This window comes from Pecten maximus, chromosome 13, assembly GCF_902652985.1.
Source record: "Pecten maximus chromosome 13, xPecMax1.1, whole genome shotgun sequence".
Classification (NCBI taxonomy): domain Eukaryota; kingdom Metazoa; phylum Mollusca; class Bivalvia; order Pectinida; family Pectinidae; genus Pecten; species Pecten maximus.
This window is the reverse complement of record NC_047027.1, coordinates 37,972,324-37,990,330: the sequence shown is the minus strand read 5'-3', so window position 1 is coordinate 37,990,330 and position 18,007 is coordinate 37,972,324. Positions and strand designations below refer to the sequence as shown.

Below are 18,007 nucleotides of genomic sequence, written 5' to 3'. Positions count from 1 at the left end.
AATGTTCACTCCCAAAATGTCTATTGTTTTACATGATATACAATGTTCACTCCCGAAATGTCTATTGTTTTACGGGATATACAATGTTCACTCCCGAAATGTCTATTGTTTTACGGGATATACAATGTTCACTCCCGAAATGTCTATTGTTTTACATGATATACAATGTTCTCTCCCGAAATGTCTATTGTTTTACTGGATATACAATGTTCACTCCGGAAATGTCTATTGTTTTACTGGATATACAATGTTCACTCCGGAAATGTCTATTGTTTTACATGATATACAATGTTCACTCCGGAAATGTCTATTGTTTTACATGATATACAATGTTCACTCCGGAAATGTCTATTGTTTTACTGGATATACAATGTTCACTCCCGAAATGTCTATTGTTTTACGGGATATACAATGTTCACTCCCGAAATGTCTATTGTTTTACGGGACATACAATGTTCTCTCCCGAAATGTCTATTTTTTACTGGATATACAATGTTCTCTCCGGAAATGTCTATTGTTTTACATGATATACAATGTTCACTCCGGAAATGTCTATTGTTTTACTGGATATACAATGTTCACTCCCGAAATGTCTATTGTTTTACTGGATATACAATGTATCTACTTACGTCCGTTTCTTTGTGTGTTTCCTTGTCCACCCTTACAGTGTCGGCGACATACTTATAATACACTGAAATAAAATGTTAGACCATTTTATTGTACACATCAAATCCTTTAAGTCACCTCAGTATAATACTGTCTCGTTTATCTCGCTCAGAGAACAACTGGGTTTGTCAGTTCCCTGTAAATCGTGCTCTACGATATTTTCTGTCAAGAAATAGAGACCATCAGAAAAGAAATTTCACGAAATAGCTTCAAATACGAAAATTATTCTAGTGTTTCATTTTTCTTGATTTGAGTAATATTTGAGACCATCAGAAAGACAATTCACGAAATAGCGTCAAAATCGAAAATTATTTTACAGTGTTTCATTTTCTTGATTTGAGTAATATTTGAGACCATCAGAAAAGAAAATTCACGAAAGAGCGTCAAAATTGAAAATTATTTTACAGTGTTTCATTTTCTTGATTTGAGTAATATTTGAGACCATCAGAAAAGAAAATTCACGAAAGAGCGTCAAAATCGAAAATTATTCTACAGTGTTTCATTTTCTTGATTTGAGTAATATTTGAGACCATCAGAAAAGAAAATTCACGAAAGAGCGTCAAAATCGAAAATTATTCTAGTGTTTCATTTTTCTTGATTTGAGTAATATTTGAGACCATCAGAAAAGAAAATTCACGAAAGAGCGTCAAAATCGAAAATTATTCTGCAGTGTTTCATTTTTCTTGATTTGAGTAATATTTGAGACCATCAGAAAAGAAAATTCACGAAAGAGCGTCAAAATCGAAAATTATTCTACAGTGTTTCATTTTTCTTGATTTGAGTAATATTCGAAATAAAGGAGATAAAAAAAGAACGGAATGAAATCTGAAAGCAATTATTCTATCGAATTTTATATACTTCCAAGATGGTTACTCCATTACAGAGAATATCGACTGTTTGATACCACACGAGGACTTACCGTAAGCCTGTTCCATGTCCTGTGGGACCCCGTCAAGTCCGTATCTGTGTTTGTGTGCTAAGGCCAGACAGCAAAGGCGGTGTTTCTCCAGACAACCTTTCATCAAGTAAGCCTGGGCCTAATCATAAGTGAAAAACGTAATTAATAAAGTAATTTGTATTAAAAACATTATGAGAGTAATACTGTGTTAAAAACACTGAACAGTTTGCTAAACCGAAATAGTTGGTACATGCTTTTGTAATTGGGGACATTATTTGACTGGACAAACCTTTCACCTGCGTAACGATACATGCTATTTTAATTGGGGACATGATTTGACTGGACAAACCTCTTACCTGCCGCTCGTCAGCCTTCACCTTGACCCCATTGTTAAGCAAAGTTGCCAACATGTACATGGCGTCATGGTTGTCATAGCAACTGGCTTGCTTCAACAATGGTATGGCACGTCTCACGTGACTAAAACCAATGTCCTGTTTTAAGATAAATTGACAATGATGATAACAATAAAAATCGAGAAAAAAAGTCGTAATTAAAAGCGCCTCTTTGTAACATGGAGGCATCCATTTTCTAATCTCTTCTAACACATTCGATATTTTATGAAGTTGATTAACTCATTCACCCCTGAAGACACATTTGAACTCTTCCGATTCAAACATTGGAATAGTTCATTATGACACTTCAGGGATGAATGAGTTAAAAGTAATTCATTGAATCAAACTTTACTAGATTCTAGACGTTTCACAAGCAATAATTTTGTGTAGTAATTTCTTTTTATCAACGTTTACTCCGAGAGAAAATACAAATTATTCCTGCAAGTGACAGGAATAAAGTTCGCCTAGAGATTGGAGGTGAAAAAACAATACACATCTCTTTGTTAATAGCAGAGTTCACATAAACAAATGAATGGTATTAAAATATAGTTTGTCGTGCTTTCTGTATTCATGTCATCATAGAATCATCATCAAAATCGCAGGATTTAGTAGTCTATATACAGTCAAACTTCGTTAAAGAGGCTTACCCGCAGACGGACCGGTAAACGCCACATCTCCGATCACTAAATAAACTTAAGTACACGTTTTTATGTGACAAAATTAGAGGCTTTCCGACTTTATTTCTTGAAAACAATTACAGAATATGTATTTAAAAGACGTTTTAAAACTCAACCTGAGAGGGAAATGTATGGAATATAACGGCAAATCTTCTTTGTAAATCGCCGCTGCCTTTGAAGTTATCACTGTGCGGCACTGTGCACGTGCTTGTTTCTTTGATGTGTCAACCAAATTAGACTTATTGCGGGTTGCGATTAAATAAATAATATTTAAAAATGAGGTTTTAATATCACTTTTCAGCGTTTTATAAGGAAAATAAAATGAAAAACTCAACAATTCCAACAATCTGTCATGTGTAAAAAATCTTTTTCTATTAGCCAATTTTTCTGAGCTCTCTGCGGGCAAGCCTCTTTAACTCGAACTCGGATAACTCGAAGACCCCGTATAACTCGAAGTATTACTCCGGTCCCAGCCAAAATCCTTCTTTTTCTTAATAATAAAAACTCGGATAATTTTAAATACTCGGTTATCCCTTAGTAAAATGTTGGTCCCGATATTATAAAACTTATGTAAAATGTACCGGTTATCCCGAAGTTGAAAACATTATTTTCATTTTTAAACAAAATGTGTCAACAAAATACTCATCGTACATATATGTAACAAAACTAGGGTTTATCCTGACAAAACCGATGGTGTTGTATGCGGCTCCTTAAGGGAGACGTTAGGTGGAAGACAGTGTTTTAGAAAGAGAAAGGATGGTAGCCCTAATTTAGTCTTTGGTTTGTTTGGTTTGTTTTTGTTTAACGTCCTATTAACAGCCATGGTCATTCAATGACGTGCCAGGTTTTGGAGGTGGAGGAAAGCCGGAGTACCGGAGAAAAACCACCGGCCTACGGTCAGTACCTGGCAACTGTCCCATGTAGGTTTCGAGCTCACAACCCAGAGGTGGAAGGCTAGCGTTAAAGTGTCGGGACACCTTAACCACTCCCCCACCCTAATTTAGTCACCTCTTACGATCATGCAATACAGACAGCAGGCACATTTCTTACGTCCTATCTGTAGTTAGCGTATTTGTATGTACAAATATTAGCCTAGTGATTGTTCTGTGTTTAGTGTTGTGGAACCAATCCAAAGTCTATTATCGAGTCTACGACTTCATCATATGTACCTGCATCGTTCCACACGATCTACGAGACAGCATTGCGGGTATAAACAATTAGAAAAAACCGCTGGTTAGATATAGGACACGGGTTTCAGAAAAAACCTAAAAGATTCATCTGAGTATGAAGAGTAGCTTCAAACTGAAACTTACCATAAATTTGACGGCTTTGTTGTAAAGTTTTTCGCCGATCTGTTTCGGTGATGGGAACCTGCCTTTATAGATATATCGTTTGATCAGTATGTCCATGTAGCCATAGAGTTTTGATTTTGGCTCCCCAAACTTGTTACAGCGGCTGGAAAAATCCTCATCGTACATCTTCATCAGGATCCCCCTCCAAAGGTTGGAGAAATATGTGTGGCACTGTTCTAGATAATTATAATGAAAAACGAATTAAACTAAAAACTAGAAACTATTTATTTTGTAACCCTGGTTATACAAGCCGCAATATACTGCTCTGTTAGAGAGATCTTCTCTTTAGCTCGATCGGTTGAGCGTAAGACTAGTAAGCCAGAGGTCCCGGGTTCGATCCCTAGTGGAAACAGTGATTTAAATTTAATTAATCATGCGCTCTGTTACAGTTTCGTTGGCCGAAACTACATGGTCCAGTCGTCTTAGTTAATGAAAGGCGAGTACGTTACCACTTCGACCCCCCCCCCCCCCCCCCCCAACCTATCACATATATCGAGAGTTTATAAATTTTCTTCATCGGATGATGGTTAAACATGGGCTTCAATTCTATTTTCTATTAACAAAAGATCGCATACCATATAATCCGTATAAAGACAGGCATTTGTATTTCTATATTGAAATATTAAAATGATTATTACATTTTACATTTTAATTTTAGTCAATATAAAACTATAAATGCCTGTGATATGTAGCGACACCAAACTTGCTTATTCCGCATGGGGCTATGGAACCAAATGCATGTCGCTGGTCTCATTTCAATATTTGTATCATATGGAATGTAGGTTAAAAATACCATTAATGTAATCATCTAAGAAAGACAAATAAAAAACACTCAATATTTTGATAAACATCTTAGAACTGAACTCAGAAATTGAAAATACAGACAAGGTAGGATGATAACCCAATGAATACGGATGTACCTGCTCGCCGCGCCGACTTGACCTGTTGTCTATAGAACGCGCTCCGACCATACACCCACTCCTGGAACCTCTCGCACCGTGTCGTCCTCCGCGAGAGTTCCAGCTCAAACATGGCGTGATAAGGACTCGGCAGAGGAATCTGTGAGAGAAGTAAAACAGTATTGGAATGTTTTAGATTTATTTCCTATTTACATGCTTTAAAAGAAGCAATCAGCGAACATTTTGTATTTACTCAAGAAATGACCGTAATAGTGACTTCGTATACGGTAGAATGAACGCAGTTTGTAAGGAACACTGATTCTTGTGCGACTTAATTGTCCGTAAAGACTACTTTTTCAAAATTGATGTCGAAAGTGCTACTTCATTTCCAGATATTGTAAATAAAAAACCCAAAGCAGTGCCTAGCATTGTACCTATGTAATCTCGCAACATGAAAAAGTACCTATTGTTGATTTTGAAGAATTGTTACAATCAATCACCTTAACGCCAATGTGTATACGCTGATTTATACGTTAAACTCCAATATGCTTAAAAAGAGCAAAATGTAGTTGAAATAATGCAAAAATGTACGATTTTTAAAACATCCGTACCTCTTCGGATCGCAACAGTCTGTTCCGGTAGAAGGTCGCCTGTCCGATGTATCCCTTGAAGGAAGGTGTCGAATCGAACGCGCCAAATACAAACAGCCCCTCCGTGTCATCCATGAATGTGACTCCGGGAACTCTGGGTAATGTTGCGAATTATAGAAATACAAATAGCTATCATGAATCAGGAATGATTGTTTTAAATGTATGTGCATATGTTTACCAAGATTGTATTAGAGGTTAAATCATGATAAGGTGTTCTCCACAGAAATCAAACATCACCATTCACTCAAGTGCGTTAAAGTGTCCGAATTCATCATTCAGACACGAAGGTTTGCTTGATCACGTGCGGGGATGAAATGGCAGGGTTAACCATCAGCATCGAATTGTTGAAGGGGCGGGGTTAACCATCGGTATCGAATGGTTGAAGGGGCGGGGTTAACCATCAATAACGAATTGTTGAAGGGGCGGGGTTAACCATCAATAACGAATTGTTGAAGGGGCGGGGTTAACCATCAATAACGAATTGTTGAAGGGGCGGGGTTAACAATCAATAACGAATTGTTGAAGGGGCGGTGTTAACCATCAATAGCGAATTGTTGAAGGGGCGGGGTTAACCATCAATAACGAATTGTTGAAGGGGCGGTGTTAACCATCAATAGCGAATTGTTGAAGGGGCGGGGTTAACCATCAATAACGAATTGTTGAAGGGGCGGTGTTAACCATCAATAACGAATTGTTGAAGGGGCGGTGTTAACCATCAATAGCGAATTGTTGAAGGGGCGGGGTTAACCATCAATAACGAATTGTTGAAGGGGCGGGGTTAACCATCAATAACGAATTGTTGAAGGGGCGGTGTTAACCATCAATAGCGAATTGTTGAAGGGGCGGGGTTAACCATCAATAACGAATTGTTGAAGGGGCGGTGTTAACCATCAATAGCGAATTGTTGAAGGGGCGGGGTTAACCATCAATAACGAATTGTTGAAGGGGCGGGGTTAACCATCAACAACGAATTGTTGAAGGGGCGGGGTTAACCATCAATAACGAATTGTTGAAGGGGCGGGGTTAACCATCAATAACGAATTGTTGAAGGGGCGGGGTTAACAATCAATAACGAATTGTTGAAGGTGCAGGGTTAGCCATCTACTAAGTATTGAATTGTTTAAGGGGCGGATTGTACCATCAGTATTGAATGGTTGTTGTATATGTGTCTTCAAATATAAGCTCTAATTTGGCGAGGGTTAAGAAAATCAAATGTGGCGAGCCTTGCCGTGCGACTTTTGTCTTTCTGTCACGAGCCAAAAATACAGCTTATGTCAATGACATTGACCATGTGTTCCATGTATCCTGCAACAGCCATTAACATCCTTTTTAATAGAACAGTATCAACAATGTTCCAAATATATTGGTCGATTAAACATTGTTTCCCTTGTAAGTAGGTCAGTCGAATTCACGCACGCGCTTAGATTCTAAAATACAGCTGTTTACCGTCACTGTCGAATACAGCAAAAACATATGTGGTGGCGGGTGTATACCGACAATGTGGATGCCAGTTACAGGATAAAAGTATTCATCAAGTTGATCCTGTATATTAATGTTCCAACTACATTTTACATTTTGGTTAATTAATTTTATTTTCTTGTGAAGCAAAAGTCCGTATAACCTATACTAGAAGTATAGTGGCCCATTCTATAATTCGCATGTCTCGAACGGATGTTAAAATATATGGTTTACCTGGCCGACCATGCGAGTTTTCCCCAACAATACGGAATAAATTAATTGATGTTTTCTGTGTAACCTAAGTATGATATCATGGAGATAAAAATAAATAAATAAACAATTAAATATCATTTATTTAATTGCATTTATGACCTGTGCTTGTGGGTATATATTCTATATTGATATGTATTAGAATCATGTTAAATCTGGCTAAGCTACGCTGTATGTGTTCTATTACCCTGTAAATAGATATATGTTAATGAGGTATGTCACGTGATCTGCGGAGTCTGCGCAGTATAGGAGTTACTCTTAAGATCACGTGATTATAACCACATAGCGTCACTTGGAAAAGAGACACAAAGGCCAAAGGTAACACCGTTTTTTATTTACATATTCACGGTTCATGAAACATCGATCGGTGTTTTAGGTCGGGGATTTGTTTAACTTCCGGGTCATGGAGAAACAGCCTGTTCATGTAGCAGTTCTTGGTCATAGTTTTGTGAGACGATTGTCGGACTATGTTCGTCGAGAATCAGAACAATGGCAGAATCTGAGGCTGCGTGACTCTGAGATTCATGTTTCATTTCTGGGAAAAGGTGGCGGTCGTGTCAGTGATTTGTTTGTGGGTGAATTCCGTAGATTTGTGGAAGAACATCGCCCCGATGTTGTAGTTCTGCAGATTGGTGGTAACGATGCGGATAGTACCTCAGTGGAACCGCGTCGTTTAGCCATTAACATTGTGGCTATAGCCGAATGGCTATTGTATGGATATGAAGTAAAACATGTGGTTATCATGCAACTTTTGCCTAGAAGAAGGACTCGTTACGTTTCCTCCGACAGGTATAATGACTTTATTTGTAAAGTTAACCGGCAGTTGAAGTCAATTGCCTCTACAAGGACCGATATTTCCTATCACAAACATAAGGGATTGAAAGAAAGCCCCAGGGAGATTTTACGACATGATGGGGTTCACCTGAATGACGCCCACGGGCTCCCAAAATATGTCCGGAGTGTGCGCGGTGCAGTGATAGTGGGGTCCCGGCGAGCCAGTAATTAGTTCAGTCGGGATCAGTAGTAAGTTGCGTTATGTGTACATTGGCTGCATATTTATAGGAATTTCATTGTGTATATTATGCCATTGCTGTTAGGTGTCAGGTGTTATTAGCCTTCGGGTAATAATTATAAGCTTGGAGTGAGGCATTTGTTTACATGTGTACAGTATGTTTAGATGCGTACTTCCTGTTTCAATTTACCTATCGAGTATGTTAGTTAGACATATTTAGTGTGATCCAGTTCCATATCGCACGTTACCTAGCCTTAGCTAGATTCTAGTTGTATGAGGTTCTTGGTGACCTGGCAGTATATTTATCTGTCATCTTTACGTTAGGACGTGGTACTGATATGAGCTGTGTCAGACACGGTAATTTTGCATGACGATTAAAGGGAGATCACTGTAATAACTTTGTTGTTCCATGTGGTCATTTGTATAATCTATCGGTTGTAGTCTTAGTGGCTTATTTATGGTATAAGTAGAACTTTTTGTGGAATGTGTGTCTCTCATAATATTCACAGGATATGTACAACACCTAGATATTTGGTGAGGGATACTGATTTAATTTAAAGACTCAGCCTTTGTGGCAAAAAGGGCCTTTGTGGCATGTGTTTTCTGTTGTCTTTGTGACTTCATTAAACAGTTGGCCTTGGTGGCTTGTTTTACGCTTAGCCTTGGTGGCTAAGGTATTGCCTATGTGGTACGCTTATACAGCCTATGTGGCATTTTTTCTGTAAAATTGGTGTTATCTTTAAAGCCTAAAGATAATATTGTTTTTAATCTAGTCATTATGAGCAATAGTTGTATTATCCCAATATACTTGGGTGATATTATAGTTCATGTATACATATGTGACTGATTAACTGAATGATATATATTTCTATATATATAGATATATTTACAAATATTTTGTAACTTTGTTCATATGTCAGTTTTGCTTGTCAGTTTTAAGGCAAATACTCAGTAGGTTACAAGTCAAGCAACAAACGAGGCCATACTTTCTGTCTCTTTCTTGACTTGGTCCTAATTTACCGGAACAATGGCTTACATAATCAAGTTGGGCTGAAATATAATGTATTGCTTTTCTTTTTGAGCACAATGCCTCCAGCCAGACGTCAAGCTGCCATAAATCACCGCCTCGTGCCAACCAGGGGTGCAGGCACCAGATCTCGTACAGAGCAAAGGCGGTCAACACGCCAGAATGCCCAAGTGCCACTGGTAACGCCATTACAGGACAGTGAATAGGAAACACAGACGTCCTCAGTTTCGGCCATTGCAAAAGAATTATTTGCCATGATGAAGGCCGAAGGCATGGTTATTTCAGCACCTACGCCTATACAGGAGCCAGCTGGACACACATCACATGTACGAGTTGCCCCTACAGCAGCCCTTGGTGCACCGGGGCAACATCCTTTGCCAGCATCAGCCCTTGGAGCACCCGGGCAAAGAAATGTAACAGCTTTAAGACAACCCTCCAATTTCACGCAGACACTTGGTGCACTTATGCACCAACCACAGCCAGCTGCTCTGAACAACAACAGCGATGGAGTTTCCAGCCCAATAAGGGAGGTTCCGGAATCTCCAATGTCTATTCCTGATGTTTCGCTACATGGTGTAGCAGAAGATATAATAGGTATCAACCAAAATGTTTTATCATTTAGCAGCATTTCTCGCCCTCTTGACTCGTGTGTTGATGCACGGGTCAAAGAAAAAATTCAGGCGGACCAGTATATTGAATTTGGCGCCCTTATCAATACAAATAAATCTGAAAATTTTAACATTACGGTTCAGGCTAACACGCTGTCACTAGTTCCAAAAAATAAAGCCATGCCTATTAAAACATTAGACCAATGGCAGAGTGCCTTTCAAATTTTTGTGACAGTGCTTACACAAGCAAAACCAACTATGGCTGCAGCATTGATGAAGTATGCACATACTATTCAGACTATTGCTAAGAGGGCGGGAGATGCTGCTGCTATAGGTTATGACATGATGTTTAGAAAGTGGAGGCAGGCAAACCCTGATAGTCTCCCTTGGGACCAGGTGGTCTCGGAGCTATATCTGGAGGCCATGACATCTACCAACAATAATAAACGTGCGAATATATCAAATCAATCAAGTTCTCAGTCTCAAGGCAAAATTTGCTATGCTTTTCGGAACAAAGGTTTCTGTAACAAAACCAACTGTAGTTTCCAGCACACCTGTAAAATTTGCAAAGGTCCCCATTCATTTCGGAAATGTACAAAGTCGAATTCCGGAGCAAGTCAGTCCTCCACTGCATCAACAGGGGGCAATAAATCTAAACCCACGAGTAACAAGTAGTAGTCTAGTACCTACTCCTGTCAGTTTCAGTAATATAGTGCCATACTTAAACGGTTATGATGCCGATTTGACTAAATTTCTGTTACAAGGTTTTAAACAAGGTTTTTCACTATGCTATATTGGGCCTAGAATTTTTCGGTCGTCTGACAATTTGTTATCAGCAAAACAAAATCCTCTTGTACTTCGAGAAAAAATTCAAAACGAAGTGGCTCTGGGCCGAATCGTTGGTCCCTTTACAACTCCACCATTTGAAAATTTACATATATCGCCTTTAGGCTTAGTACCAAAGAAAGATCCAGGTGAATTCAGAGTGATACATCATTTATCATATCCAACAGGTTCCTCAATCAACGACGGTATTTTAGATTCAGATAAAACAGTTCATTATGAGACATTAGACCAAGCCATCGAATTAATAAATCAGTATGGTAGGGGTACTCTTTTAGCTAAAACTGACATCGAATCTGCCTTTCGAATTATTCCAGTTCATCCGGAGGACTACGAGTTGCTGGGCATGAAAATAGATGACTTGTACTATTATGACCGTTGTTTGCCCATGGGGTGCGGGATTTCTTGTCAGCTTTTTGAAAAATTCAGTTCAATGTTGCATTGGGTAATGGTAAACCACTTTAAAGTATCGGGTTTAGTTCACGTATTGGATGATTTTTTGTTTTTAAGCCAGCCTCATTCTACAAAATGTCTAAAGGATTTGAACAATTTTTTAGCATTTTGCGACTTTGCGCATATCCCAATTAAGGCTTCTAAAACTGTTTTCCCCACGACTTGTCTGACATTTTTAGGTATAGAGCTTGATACCATGGAGATGGTAGCTAGGTTACCGATGGATAAAGTAGAAAAAATGCGCAAGATTGTAGAAGAATTTCTCTTAAAACCCAAAGTAACTTTACGTGAGATTCAGTCACTAATAGGCTTGTTGAACTTTGCCTGTCGGGTAATTACTCCGGGGCGACCTTTCCTTCGCCGCCTGATATCGTTGACTTATGGCTTGAGAAAACCTAATCATCACGTTCGTCTTACACGTGAGCCAAAGCTTGATTTAAGAGTCTGGCAGGTCTTCTTGCAGCATTTTAATGGTACTACTATGTTCCTACCAACAGCTTGGCAGTCATCCGATACTTTACGTATGTTTACGGATGCCAGTAACTTAGGGTATGGGGCGGTTTTCGGTACACATTGGTTTTATGGCGCGTGGCCGGACGACCTCAAAGTTCACCATATTAACATTAAAGAGCTATTCCCGATAACAGTGGCGCTGGAACTCTGGGGTCAGGAGCTTAGAGATTCATGCATTTTATTCTATTCTGACAATATGTCGGTAGTTCACATCATTAATAACCAGTCTTCTACCGATCTTACCATGATGAAATTGGTGCGCTGTTTAGTTGTAGCTGCACTTAGTTATAATATTCAGTTTAAGGCAAGGCATATTTCGGGGCATTTAAATGTTGCAGCTGATTTCCTGTCTCGTTTGCAGGTCCAGGCTTTTCAGCAGCACATGCCGCACATGGACAACCATCCAATGTCAGTCCCTCACCCGTCATTGAGAATTTGACGCGGGAAGTTCATACATTGATTAATAATGCCCTCACAGAGGGATCAAAGCAATTATATCGAAGAGCTTTCAACCTCCTTCATCAATTCTTAGCCAATACTTTATGTGTTTCCAGCCACTTACCCATTAGCACTGAATATTTGGCATTATTTATAGCTCACTTGGTTCAATCCAATTTGGCTAATTCCACAGTGGTGTCTTATGTATCTGCTATTAGTTATGCGCATAAATTGTTAAACCTGCAGGACCCAACTCAGTTTTTCGTTATCAAAAAGATGTTGACAGGATTACAGAAACAAGGTAAAACTCCTGATACTCGTCTCCCAATTACTAAATTTATTCTTCACAAGTTGGTCTCCACATTACCTAGTATAGGGCTATCATCTTATGAGCAATCAACGTTTAAGGCAATGTATCTATTGGCATTTCATGCTTTTTTGCGGGTAGGAGAAATGGCCGCAGGTCAAGGAAAGCACAACCTTTTGAACCTGGCTGATATTCAGTTCTTTAATGCCGGATCTAACATTCCGAGCAGATTAGAAATTACTTTTAAATCATATAAGGGTCATTATCACACTGATCCTATGACTCTCTCCCTGCAAAGTCATTCCGATTGTACATATTGCCCTGTGTATTCATTGTATCGATTTTTGCAACTTCGCGGTTCAGCGTCGGGCCATATTTTCAATTTTTCTTCAGGAAAGACAGTATCGTACGCTTACTTTGTTAAAGTTTTGAAACGTTCACTATTAGCTTCCGGCTATAGCCCTGACTCTTACAAGAGTCATAGTTTTAGAATTGGAGCAGCCAGTTCCGCTGCTAGTATGGGTGTTCCCGAATCAGATATTCAGGCAATGGGTAGGTGGCATTCACGGGCGTTTAAACGCTACATTCGCATACCAACATATTCTGCTAGCTAGTCCAGTATGTTGGATGCATGGCATCTTCATACATGGATTTACACTTTTTTGGGTATAATTGTTTGCCTGCCTCTACCTCTTGGTACAGTGTGTACTTTTGTTTGAAATGTACTATTTCAGTTCAAATATTCTAGTATGCGAGAGCTCAATGGACTTTATAAATGTGAGCGGTTTAAATAATTACTTCCTGTTATCAATTTTGCCAGTGTATTGACCTGGGGTGATGCACCTCTGTCTTTTCACTGTGTATAGATGGATCTGCCACACTGACTAAGGTGTTACAAGACTATCAATATGTTGGACTCAATATGTACCACGTTTTTATTATGTGCTTTTTGGAACTATCACGCATAATCATGATCATGTGTAAGCGCTTGGAGTGATGCATTTCAGCGCAGAGATGATATGATAAAGCATGCATGCAATAACAGAGATCTCAAGTGGTCAAATCATAGTGTAACATGTGAAATGCCCCGCAGCTCTCATGGACAGTTCAGAGAGGATATTTGTGACATTCATAGGAGCCTGGGATGATGCATCTCTGCTCCTACAAACTGATACATGTATATATATGTATAACATTTACAACCTTGAATGCAGTATGTATGACGCCCCTGTGCTCTCATAGACAGTAAAATAAGGAGAGTAGTAGCATTAGTAGGAGCTTGGGATGATGCATTTCTGCTCCTTACAAACTGATGTATGCGTACGGGTGTATGACAAGCTTGTATGCCATGGAAATTTGTTTTGTTATATTGTTAATTGTGTTCAATTGTGTTACTGTGTCTATCAGTCTTACTGCTGTGGGTGGGGGATGCAGGCTACAATGTCTGTGATCTATGTTGAAGCTAGTTCAGACATAACAGCCTGCATTGTGGCCCTTTTCCCCCCTCACCTACACTAGTCAAGCATAATTGTTTACCTTGCATTAATATGTAATACTATAGAAGTATATGTTGTAGTCATGCTATGACATGATATTATGTAAGGTTGATTTTGATTATGAATGTCGTTTTAAATAAACGGCCATTTCTATTCTATACGAATGTGTTAAGTTTTTATTGACTAATGAACAAGCTGGCAGTTGACTGATGGTGTAAGAAACAAGCAGCTGAGCATAAATAATAATAATAAATAAATAAATACGGAGTGTACTCGTGGTTTATGATGAGAGTCGACTCAGGTTGTTTGTGTTATAGTTCCATCACATAAAAATATATTCAAGTTAATCCTTATAATTCTATCTATATCCTGCAAAAAATCACTTTGTTGCTTGACTCCTTTCTCTTACAAATCTTTACGCTACTCCATCCACCAATCAAATGGGACGTAGTCATTTGTTAACGTTATGGACTGATAACATAAATTTCTAAGCCAATGAAAATGCTTGTTACAAACAAGATTGATTATACTTGAACAGATCCAGTATTGTCGTACAACATTATAATGTATATATAATGTACTCACTTGTATGACGTCACAGTTGTTTCATTGAAATGTTTCCCTTGTGTGATTGTTAGCTTCCACTGTAATGGATAACATAAAATTAACTCATATCACAGAAAAATATCCACAAAAACGGAAACCTGACAAACAGACAACATTCAGTGGCTTTCTGAACCAACCAGTAACACAGACTTCTTTGACAAAATATCATAATATTGGAGAATCCTTTAAGCGCATGCGCTACATTCAAACGGGCGACCTACGTGATTCCTGGAGAAAGCCAGTATGAGTCTGAACCACTGTTTACGGGGAACTCTGAGGTCCGTGACGGCCGCTAGAGTATTACGATCCTCATCGCTCATCTGGATATGTAGCTGACCTGTAATCGAAAACAAAAGAAATTGAATGTTATAACATAATCATAATTATTAATTAAACTTTTGTGTTGACAAAAAATCTTATTTATAATTTAAAGTTCGTGATAATAGAATTCATATTATTAATTAAAACTTCGGCTGATATAATCCAGATTATCAATTAAAACTATTTAATGACTAGTTTATTGACGTGAAAAGAAAACAAAATACCAGTGTTTCTTTAACTTAAACCAGCACTTGTGTCCTTGCCGAATTCGTCCAATATCAAAATTTAAGATGAACTAAAATATTTAACATAATTTTTCGATCAGAACAGTTTCTTGTTTTATTTAGCTTGCCCACGAACTGCATGTATTTTCCTTTGCTAACATACTTTAATTGTAAGAAATAAGTAAGGATATAACTCAAAAATTTTTGTTGAATTTGTTCTTCAAAAGTACTGAGTATTGTTATCGACCTCTGATGTTTTCGGTGTGATTAGAAGAGTTAGCCAATGATATCGACAAATTCCATCACGTGACAATACATCTTCGCTAGCCAAGGCTTCTGATTACGTTACACTCTATGAACCCTTGGCAGATATAGGCGTCAGTTCTGGCCCTCTAGCGGAGATTCGAAATAACAACCCTTTACGCATAAAATTTTCGACCAATCAAAACGAGCGTAACCGATTTACTCGTCGATGTTTACAAACGCACATGGAGGCTTGTGTCATTTTGATGAGATATGTGATCAATGACTTCTATCAATTGATCAAAAGCCATGAATGTTTCCCCAAAGATTGTACGTCTCTGTATTTAGGTAAAATACCATGACATAGTCGACAAGGAAGCTTTGTACTTGGCGCAGCTATTTTTGCTTACTACGAAACCAAGCCTGAATGTAAAACGTGATTTGATTGGATGCCCTGAGATTCCAGGGCGCGACGGTTTAAACACGACTATATCCGCCAAGGGGTCATGGAGTGTAACGTAATCAGAAAACTTGGCTAGCGAAGATGCCTACAATATATGACTTTGTTTAAATATGTTACCTTTCCGGTTAACAAACACCAGTGGGGAAAGGAAGGTGGAGTTCCAGGTCACGTGATACATTAGACTACACAGTCCCGTGTTTGAGAACTTACAGTAATCTAGGATGTATACCCACATGGACAGGGTAAATCTGAAACAAGACATAATATGGTCATTAACGAAAGTTCCAGACACAGAGTGTAATCTGAAACGCGATATAAAACATCCACAACACAGTCTACAGACACAATGTAAATCTGAAACGGGACATAGAATTGTCACATAACACAGTCTACATGCAGACACATTGTAAATCTGAAATAGACCATAAAATGCAACATAACAATGTCTACAAACGCAGAATAAAACAGAAACAGGACATAGAAAAGTCCGCAGATACAAGTTCAATATAGATCTGACACAGAACATAGAAATGTCACATAACAAAGTCTTCAGACACAGGGTAAATCTGAAACAGGACATAGAAAAGTTCGCAGACACAACGGAAATCTAGATCTAAAACATGACATAGTAATGGCACATAACAAAGTCTTCAGACACAGGGTTAATCTGAAACAGGACATAGAAAAGTTCGCAGACACAACGTAAATCTAGATCAGAAACAGGACACATTGAAACGTTATAGATTTGTCCGGTGACACTGCAGGCTTTGTCGGTTGACACAAGATAAATCTGAAACAGGACATAGAAAACGGTATAGCTTTGTCGGCAGACACAGGATAAATCTGAAACAAGACGTAATAGCGTTACACAACAATATTAATAGTCTAGGTTGCATTTCTGTATATTTCTGATGGTAAGTAAGCATTATCATAGTACAGTATTATGAGACTGGCTACTAACATCTGGTAACATTTCAATGGTAGGATACTTAGACAGAGTACATCTCAAACAGGACTCCAAGAGACGACATGATTAAAAGAAAAGAAAAAAAAAACTTTCTTTGTCTATGTATATATCTGCTGATACTTACACTGGTTTCCGGAACGATTTTTTCCGAGCATTTTCTAGAATACTGTCGTTATATTTCGGGAATTTCCGCACAACTCCGTAAGAAAGTCCGTTGATTGCAACAGGGAAGTTGATGGTGTGAATGTATTCTGCAATTATAGAACACTATAAACGTTTGTAGATATTGTTTGGTATTCCAGACTGAGACAATGACGTGTACCGTAATTAGGAATGATAAACTCCCGTGCGAGGTGAAAATTAAATTATATGAAGTTAGGTTACTAAAGAAAACACAATCTACTGCTATGATGTAGTGACCACTTGGTTTCAAGACATCGGCCGAACAGTAGAGAGCATACGACAAGACTAAATGCAAACACAAATAAATAGTTGGATAATATCGTACTAGAACATAGCTATCAGAAAACATACTAACCAGGTTCCCTTCGGCACATCTCTATCGTTTTCACCTGTGCCTCAGCTAAATATAGCAAAGGCCATTTCGGACATGAGTTGAATCCGCCCTTGGATCGCCTAGCATGTGGATGAGGTAATTTCACATCATAAGAAACTTTAACCCTAGATCTCCAATATGCATTATGGTACTTCCGACAACTAGGCCACCATACTGGATCCAAATTCCACGCTTTTAATTTCGGTGAATTCACTAATGTTATCTGTGTGTTAAATAAATCCTGTCTAAACCCTACACTATCCGGAAATTTTAACTTCACTCGTTTTTTCTTTATATTGTTATTTTCCGGATTGCACTTCCATGCTTTTCTAAAGAGTTTTCTTTCCTCTTTTCGTTTGTCTAAACTTCCGGTAACTTCTAGTCCAATTATTCTGTCTTTTGAACATCTATATTCCACCGTAAGCCACATTCCGGTATAAAGCACTTCCGGTGGGTCCAATATCTGTATCAAATCCGGATCTAGATGTTTCTCCTGATTCGTCTCCATGGAAACGGTGCTTGGTTGCCTGCCTCCGTAAACCTGGATTTCAGTTGATATGTTATGACATTAAAAAATGAATAACTTCAAATATAGGCTTAATTCATTTTTATATGAATATAAGCTATCGTTATTTTCGTTCCAGGAAAACTTACATTTTGACCTTTAC

At 38.4% G+C, this 18,007-nt stretch overlaps 2 protein-coding genes across 2 annotated transcripts in view; one reads left to right on the top strand and one right to left on the bottom strand.

Annotated features, from left to right (window-relative positions):
- The window catches only part of LOC117340754 (protein sel-1 homolog 3-like), a 35,002-nt gene extending 17,135 nt beyond the window's left edge, over window positions 1–17,867 (bottom strand). Inside the window, 11 exon segments of the mRNA XM_033902516.1 lie at window positions 630–691; window positions 1,586–1,703; window positions 1,921–2,055; window positions 3,947–4,161; window positions 4,906–5,044; window positions 5,496–5,628; window positions 14,545–14,603; window positions 14,787–14,902; window positions 15,934–16,064; window positions 16,908–17,034; window positions 17,322–17,867. Of these exon segments, the coding sequence (XP_033758407.1) occupies window positions 630–691; window positions 1,586–1,703; window positions 1,921–2,055; window positions 3,947–4,161; window positions 4,906–5,044; window positions 5,496–5,628; window positions 14,545–14,603; window positions 14,787–14,902; window positions 15,934–16,064; window positions 16,908–17,034; window positions 17,322–17,847 (1,761 nt within the window). The 5' untranslated portion in view covers window positions 17,848–17,867.
- On the top strand, window positions 8,185–14,117 carry LOC117340318. Its single transcript, XM_033902084.1, has 2 exons — window positions 8,185–8,285; window positions 9,357–14,117. The coding sequence occupies exon 2, from the start codon at window positions 9,556–9,558 to the stop codon at window positions 10,582–10,584; it is 1,029 nt and encodes a 342-aa protein (XP_033757975.1). The 5' UTR covers window positions 8,185–8,285; window positions 9,357–9,555; the 3' UTR covers window positions 10,585–14,117.
- Window positions 17,868–18,007: the final 140 nt, after the last annotated feature.